Raw genomic sequence first — 8,839 nt, 5'->3', positions numbered from 1 at the left:
ATACCTTGCTATACCCACAACCTCCGTTCCAGCTGAGAGGGTCTTCTCTACAGCTGGGCTGATTGTGAATCGCACATGAAAGCTGTAGGCCTATAGCTGTCAAACTGTGATCACCAGTTCAATACATTTGACAAATTCGTCTTGGTTTCTTCCCCTTTTTGAACATGTATTTATTTATTTCCAAAAATTATTTTTAAAAAAATTGGGTGAAAAAAAGCGAATATTCTTGTGGGGAAAAAAATGTTACCCAATTTCTTTTTTTTATAGGATATGTACATTTCGGTTAACCGTTTTTTGGGGGGTCGAATGTTCGAATATACATTTGCTTTCAAATTCCCATCCCTAATATAAAGTGATTCCTGCTCTCGTGGGGCCACATGTGCATTTATTAAGCCTCGCCGTTTGCAAGTCTTCCTTACCTCAGGGGAAAAACCATAATCCCAAATATGACATTACATTTCTGTCTTGGCACTTTTTCAGATTCCATTTTTTCAAATCTAACCCCCCTGAGAGAATCTGAACTTCAGGTTGAGAACTGCTTTTTTTTTCTCTCAGCGCTGTGGTTAAATGTGTTAAGTGAAGTGTTGCATTGGGAACCTGCTCTGTGCAACACTACCCAACACATAGTCTCGCTTACAGGCCACACATGTTGCACACAATTGTATGTTTTATTTGATGTGTATGCATCATATCGGATCATTTGTTGTGTATTCCCCTCGACAACCACACTTCTAACAGTTTTAGATAGTCAGTAACAACAGTTCTGATTGTGCTTAATGTTGTGTTTTTCCAGTGGCTCCTTGATCCTAACCTCCTCCTCCGTGTTTTCCTCCAGGGATGGCAGCCATCCGCAAGAAGCTGGTGATAGTGGGGGATGGAGCTTGTGGAAAGACCTGCCTTCTGATTGTCTTCAGCAAGGATCAGTTCCCTGAGGTCTACGTGCCCACCGTGTTCGAGAACTACGTCGCTGACATCGAGGTGGACGGCAAACAGGTGAGGCAACGTCACCGGCCACTGCCGCAACACATCTCTCTTTCAATCTTTCCAATGTTTTGTGTTTGAATCAAGGGCTAATTTTCTCCTTGGTGCTTAATGATGCTCCAGCTTTAATTCTACCTTGAGGGCAACGTGTGGATAAAACGCCACTGTTCCATTTTTCACATCTTCCCTCACATTGCAGCTGTTGCCAAGTCGGGCCTGTTTAAAGAGACTGCTTCCTTTGGGCTGAGTCACTGGCTCTCAGATTGATTGGCAAAATGTTTGTCTGGATTCTGGGTCGTCTTTTACGTTTCTGTGTTCCATCAGAAATGCAGTCAATTGCTATGCTTGCTCACACTAACCAGGGCTCTTGAATTGTTATGTATTAGATTGTATAAAAAAGACGTCAAAGACGTCCTATGTGGATACACATTGATGAAAGATTATATGCCAAATCTAAATGAATCCTTTATACCCCCAGAACCAGCACATTGTAAGAATATGAATGTTTAAAACATGTGTAGCTCAAATGAAGAGGCATTTGCTCTCTGGAGTAAGACTCATTGTGGCTTCCAGCTTCGGGATGTACTCCTATTTTTTAAAGCACACAGCTCCAAGGCCTGACCTCATTGTTGGGCAATGGGATGCTGGGATTTTGAATCTTTATTGGCTTTTGGCTCTAACCCTTTTCGCTGCTGGGGTGGACTCTGACTACTTCTTGTCAAGTGTCAAACTCTCCAAATCTGGTTCCTTTTACCCGATTTAGCTTTGCAGTCTGCTCGGTTTTTATTTCCCAAAAATAATTCCCTTTTTAATGAACATTTTACCAGCATTACAGAGATGCTCCACCAATAGAAATGCATGAGTTTCTGATTGAATCTCTTTTGTTTAGACTTGTAACTCTTGTTCCTATCATAGAATATCGTCCTCATGGAAATGGGGGGAAAGCCCCCGAGGCTTGAGCTCTGCAGCAGGAATCTTGTGATCATGGCGCAATCAGTTCTTCTTGTCCGTTGTGGACCTTGTTTATTATCTCATTTACTTTCGGGCTTCAATGTGAAAGTTGTGCTGATCATATTGGACGTGGTGTATTAACTTCAGTTCTTCCCCTTCTCTTTGTCCGTCTCCTCTTGATGTGTGTGTGTCTGTCAGGTGGAGCTGGCTCTGTGGGATACTGCGGGTCAGGAGGACTATGATAGGCTGAGACCTCTCTCCTATCCAGACACTGACGTCATCCTCATGTGCTTCTCCATAGACAGCCCCGACAGCTTGGGTGAGTACAAACCACACCCACACACACACACACACATTCATACATGACATAAAACCACATTGCAGAGGAACTGCTTACGTTTGCGCATACACACATACCCTAGAGTCTAGACAAATCGTGTGTCATTCAGGGGCTTGCAGCAATGCTGGAAACGTAAAAAAGTCATCCAGTTCCTGTCCTAATGATTATGAACAGTACTTCTGTGATCACATCAAAATAAGGTGATATAAGCTGAACATTATTATAGGTCCAGACATAAATCAAACGGGATCAAATGAGAGGAAGTTGCTATTTTAACAAATGACAGGCCTATTGTACTAAAGCTTGTAATCAAATCGTTGTACATGACCATATGTCAGACATACAGCTCCCCTTTTTAAAGCTGTGCTTTTGCTGACCATGCTAGATTAGATTTTTTCCCCTGTCTTCAGTCACACAATTACCTTTGCATGTGACACGTTGTTAATACAGACCTAATACTTCGCTAATCTTCTTTTCACCATAATGACCGCCAAAAAACTATTTAACATAGATATCAAAATCATCCATGATTTGTTTCAAAGCATTTTGAACATCACACAACAAAACGGTTTTCTTTAATAAAGGCAATGTTGATTCCAATGCATCAAAGTGAGCTGTATAAACAGTGGAATTAAGAGGCAGTTCATATTCTTAGTTGGGGGGGGCTATTTTACTCTGCACTAAAGATGGCAAGACTTCAAAGAGATATGTTCCTGTATTAAAATATATAATGAATAAATTATGTTTGGTGATATGCTTTGTATTTTATTTTGTTATTATTGCCAGCAAATGATTGCCCTTTTAAAGAAAACATGCCATATTTTGCAACCCAAAAAAAATCAACAAATTGACGTCAACCATTTGACTGACGCCACTAGGGCTGCAACAAACGACTAATTTGATAATCGATTAATCTATCGATTAATGAAACGATTAATCGATTATTCGGAACGTTAAGGTTTTAACTGTACTACTTCTTATATCAATACTGCTTATCGATCCGGTCCTTTTAACGATAGTATTAACGGTTCTTTTGACAAGAAATAAGGTAAACTAACTCAACAAATTGTGAACAAAACTAACATTGCTTTTTATTTTAATTATATAATAATAACAAATTAATATTTCACATCAAAAGAAACAACAATGTTTTAACAAATCATATTAAATAATGTGATGACAGAACTGTAAACAGAATAGCTGAAACTTTAACAAAATAACTAATTCAGTTACCTCTAATCATTAACCTATGTTTTTATAACTGAGTTAACTCTGTGTGTTGCTGTTAGCATACATAACACCTGACGTGGAAAGGTTACTCTTGGACGGGGCTACAGAGCTACTAGAAAGACAGTCGAACCCGGTGCATTTCTCCGTCTGAATGTGGTGCACTTTTGCTAAATGTAGGGACAAATTGCTCGTTTTACCGCCTTTATATGATAAACTGTTATTGCACTTTTGGTAACGAGCATTGTCCACATCGAGACGGCTAAAGTTTAACCACACCTCGGAGCGCGTTCTCTCCGCCATCTCCTGCGTGTGTGTGTAAACTGCCCCGCCCCCTCGCAAGCAGGCGGGGGAGAGATCGCTCGTCTGAATTCGGAAGATCGAAAATACATTATAGACGCATTTTGTAGTCATATTGCATATTAGAAACTGAGTTGGCGACACTAAGACTGCGATATAATGTTTATGTTGCAATAATACATAACATATGTTTTTAAATGTCTCCTGTACCGATACAAAAGAGCGATAACGTTGAAGCTTAACGGGGTGTAGAACACATGTGATGACGTCACCAACGAATCGACGACTGAATTAGTTGCCAACTAATTTGGTAATCGATTAAGTCGATTAGTTGTTGCACCCCTAGACGCCACCCAGAAACTCTGTCAAATGGCTGTCAGGGTCACTAAGAGTATTTTGGATGTCAGTTAGATAATCTGTCATAGTTTCTGTGAAAATGCTCGATAATGGACTCAAAGGTGGCGCACGCTATACAAGTTGTAGATTTTGTAGTGAAGGAATGTAAATACAAATGGGCTGGGAAATACATTTCAATGTGACAACTAAATGACCCTTTATACATTAACACATAACATGAAACGGCCAATAAAATATCGATCTATCGTTTTTCCTTCACAGAAAACATTCCAGAGAAGTGGACCCCAGAGGTCAAACACTTCTGTCCCAACGTTCCCATCATCCTGGTAGGAAACAAGAAAGACCTGCGCAACGACGACCACACACGCCGGGAGCTGGCCAAGATGAAACAGGTACGAGAATACCTGTCTCCTGTTTCTAATATGTGTGACACCAGACAAATAAAATAAACAATGTAAAAAATTCAAATGATTAAATACCACAGATTTCACCAGTATTTAGTAGCAGTTGGCTTTATTAGCTAACATTTTCCAGACTTGGAAATGTCTCGAGTGTGTCCCTGAACCATATTCTTGGTTTTGTCTTCATCCAATAGGAGCCAGTGAAGTCGGAGGAGGGGCGGGACATGGCCGGCCGCATCGCAGCTTTCGGCTACATGGAGTGCTCCGCCAAGACCAAGGACGGCGTGCGGGAGGTGTTCGAGATGGCCACCAGGGCGGCCCTGCAGGCCCGCCGCGGGAAGAAGAACAATAAATGTGTAGTGCTGTAAAATAGCCGACACATTTGGACTGTTTTCAACCCCCGGGGCAACTGTTCCCAGGGGGCTAGGGCTCGAGAGGGGCGGAGGGGGGATTACTAGACGGGAGAGGGAGGGAGAGACGGGGAGAAAAGAGTGCAGTAAATGACTACCGCTGTAAAACGGCTGTTTGTTGGACTGAATTTGCCCTGGGACTTGGGTTTGGGAAGCTTCGATGGAAATGGACAGGGGGGAAAGATTGGGGGTGGGGGGCTGACTACCGCTGTAAACCATTGGGCTCTTCATCTGTTTGTCTTTTCAACAAGCCACTTACACTGATAAACACAATAAGGAGACGGCAAAAACTAAAAAGGTCTAGTTTCTGCCTGGATGACTTGACATATGGATAGGGGCAAACGGCACAGTAAATGAGTTCCACTGTAAACAGCCACCAGTGGACTCTTCATCAGGGGTTTCTACCTGGGAGAAGGGGACGGGCAGTCTGAAGTTCGACAGGTGCTTTAGTTTCCTGGGGAGGATATTTGAACAGCCCCAAAAGTAGACAAATCACCAGTAAACAGGGATCTTCTATAAGCTTGCAGTTTAATTGAATTGATTGGGTTATTATGGGCCAGTCAGTCTCATTTGTCGTGGAGCTACATGCTCACATGTCCAGCTCGGTGCCATTTAGTCACGGCGGTCGCTAATCCTGTGCTCGCAGTGACAAACCCATCGAGCCGTGCTCTTACTGAGGTGACCTGTCACAGAGCCTCCTCATAGTGAATGCTCTATATTTCACACATTAATGAACAGTTTGAATTGAGAGAAATGTGTCCTTAGCGCTGGCCTTAATGTAAAACTACTTCCTGTGCATCATCACTTGATCTGTAAATCAAATTGGCTTTCATTGCCACCTGTATTCTATCTTCACAGTGCAGTGTTTCAGAGGAAACGTTTACTCCATGTGATAGGCATTAAAGTACCCACACGCTGGTGAATCTACTGGGGTTGGTTTGTCTACTTCAGGATTGTCTTCTTAAATATCAAATTGAAGGAGGAAGGTGATCTGTGTTCCCATTGGATGATGATCTTCATAAGCTGACCACTCTGCTGCATCTCAGCTCCCGCCCCTTCCTGTTCCACAGACTGCTGGTGCTCATCTTCCTCTGGTCATAGACCGGGACAAAGAACAAGGAGAGGAGAGGACCGTGTTTACACGCACACCACTGATCTCCTTATCTGGGATGAACGACTATTGATTATATTTCTTTGTGTGCGCATGTTTGTAGGTCAAATGTAAAACAACCTAGAACTCTTGGAGGGGAAATAAAGGTTATCTACAATATACATTTATACTGGTCAGCTGTAGGCAGCAGCCATCTGCTTTAACATGACATGTGTGACACCTTTTTAAAAAAAAAATATATAATATAATAAATAATACTAGTATGATGTATGATATATATTAATATATATGATACTATGATCCTGTGCATGGTAATGCCAGAATTGTCAAGTTAGACAGCCAGATAGATGTTTGGGTTAAACTTGCTGAAAATCAGTATCACTAACTAGCACAGTGAGCATTTATCACCTGCTGTATGTTGGATATTTTTTATTTGGGGTATTTCTTAAGGTCTTTCCATTCTAAGAATTGAAAGGGTGTGCAGATATATTTGGGATTCATCAGCTACCAGCCTTCCTTGACTTGTCTGCGTGTTTAGCTGACAGATTCAGACCCTCCTGTTCTTCTTCCTGGCCTACAGGCTGTTCCAGAAACTTGGTCTCGTGTTTTTATACTTTATTTCCTGCTTTTAAAAAAAAAAGAAGAGAAAAACTCATTTTATTTTATCAGTATTTAAAATCGGAGGTGTAAGACTATGGGACTGCTTCTGTGTCGTAGCTTTAGTTTATTCTACTTTTTGCGCTTTACCTGATTTGTTTTCTTTCTGATGATTTACAATTGGTTGTAAGAACCCGTCAATCATCCCTGCCAAATGCTGTTGTTAGGCAGTCAGGAGAAAGGCTGGCCTCTCGGCTGCCTGTCTAGAGCATCGCCGGCTCTTTTTCTGTTCTTTGTTTTTGAACACGGCTGAGAAGACAAAAAGGAAAAACAATGCAAGTCTCCTTATTATGTACAAATCATTTTTATTTCTACTTTTATTGTATTTTTTTAAATCCTGATTTGTGGGTGCTGAAGCAGTGACGTAAACAAAGGAACAGGAAAACCAAGCTGTATGCAAAGTCTGTAAATATGAAATGTGGGTTTGTTCATACTAGACTATACACACACACATGACTGGAAACTATTTGTAAACTAACTTTGGTTTGTGTAATAAATTACTTTCTATAACACTCCTATTCATTGTTGTCTCAAGTGGGGCATGGGGAATGGCTCTTCAACTTCAATCAATACACATGAAGTATGAATGAATGGTGGATTCATTTCAGACTACAGACTCAACACACAATTGCTCATAAACTGATAAATAATGCAACAATTTTAGAGGAAAAAATGGGAAAGTGTTAAGGCTTTCCACCCAAAATAGTTTACAATTAATTAGTTTTAATTTGACTGGTCACGGTTATGCTGAATGTCAGACAGTGCAACATACATTTGACCATCTTAATGGTTGACACTTAACATTGAAGGAAGGATCACATAGTGAGTAACATGCAATGAGGGGTGAGTTTGCTGTATTGATGCTTGAAATATACTTTTAATTCAAGCAACTGCCTTTCAAATCCCTTAAAGCTACAACTCCTAATGTGAAAAAACAATGCATTGAATAATGAGTAGTTATTCGAAACGCAAGCTGAGTGGGTTTTTTATGTTTCTGGTGCAGAGGCGCAGATCATTCTGCAACTGAAATCCCACTGCAGCTTCTTTTGATCAGAGGGACTCCCACGCAGAGCCTTGTTTGATCATTAATCAGTCGCCCAAACACCCTTGTATCACTGAATCCAAGTGCTAGTTTTTAGGATTTCAGATAAATCTCAAAGCCCACACCAGCAGGCATCTCTTGAGAATGACTTGTGTTTTAGTGTGCCAAGAAAAAGCATAACTACACTGATGAACAATACAACCAGAACATCGAATCAAATGAGAAAAGATCAATCATCCATTTTAATAGCAGAAGCCTGTATGCAAACTTTAACAACGTCAGAGAATATTTACATACATTTACTAATCCATTCAACATCATTGCTATTTCTGAAACATGGATCGACAACGAAAAGGACTGGATGGATATGAGCTCAGATACAAAAATAGACCAAATAAGGGAGGAGGAGGAGTTGCCATCTATGTGGATACAACTCTGCACTTTAGCGTGGTGGACATTATGACAACTGCGGTTGACCACCTATTAGAAAGTATAACAAAACCATACTAAACATATATTAATATGATAAATAAAAATAAATTAGACCAAAATAAATTAAATCAAATATGTTGCAGTGCACTGTCACAACCTACTGAAAACTCCTTAACATAGCCAACATTTTGGTAAAACATATTCAACATATTCCACTCAGTTAAACGTTGAAGGCTGGCCAACCGTCATGGTCCATAAGTAACAGGAAATAAATGTTGAACTACAATTTAAGACCAAATAAAAAAATGTTGGCCACTATGGAAAATGCTGGTAGGGCTGCTCATGTCATCTCTTAAAGATTTTTTGCAAGAAACACCAGCCTGTTTACATTGTATGGTTTCAGAGATGAGCGCAGGCAGGTGACAATATTGCCACCTGTACTGAAGACCCTCTCTGAATAGACCCTCCAGAAAAACGCGGGCTAAAATCCTTGATTATGCGATTAAACATGCGGGGGTTTTATGTGATTTTATGTGGTGAAATTGTGGGAAGTTAAGAAATATGCGGAAAGTTGCGAAAAGGAATAGATTTTTTTTTAAATATTGGGCTGTCTTATTTATTCTCTCTCAC

The 8,839-nt window shown here is 40.5% G+C and overlaps 1 protein-coding gene across 2 annotated transcripts in view; it reads left to right on the top strand.

The window, feature by feature from the left end:
• LOC104942029 (transforming protein RhoA-like) overlaps window positions 1-6,290 on the top strand; it is a 12,918-nt gene extending 6,628 nt beyond the window's left edge. The window contains exons 2-5 of one of the 2 annotated variants that reach the window (XM_010767217.1): window positions 836-993; window positions 2,131-2,251; window positions 4,418-4,548; window positions 4,752-6,290. In XM_010767217.1, coding sequence (XP_010765519.1) covers window positions 838-993; window positions 2,131-2,251; window positions 4,418-4,548; window positions 4,752-4,925 — 582 coding nt within the window. In that variant the 5' untranslated portion in view covers window positions 836-837 and the 3' untranslated portion in view covers window positions 4,926-6,290. Of the gene's footprint in view, window positions 1-793; window positions 994-2,130; window positions 2,252-4,417; window positions 4,549-4,751 lie in introns of both variants that reach the window. The other variant, XM_010767218.1, reaches the window with a different exon arrangement.
• Window positions 6,291-8,839: the final 2,549 nt, after the last annotated feature.

The sequence above is a fragment of the Notothenia coriiceps genome, unplaced genomic scaffold, assembly GCF_000735185.1.
Source record: "Notothenia coriiceps isolate Sejong01 unplaced genomic scaffold, NC01 NC01_scaffold00004102, whole genome shotgun sequence".
In the NCBI taxonomy this organism is placed as follows: Eukaryota; Metazoa; Chordata; class Actinopteri; order Perciformes; family Nototheniidae; genus Notothenia; species Notothenia coriiceps.
This window is presented reverse-complemented; position numbering and strand designations above follow the sequence as displayed.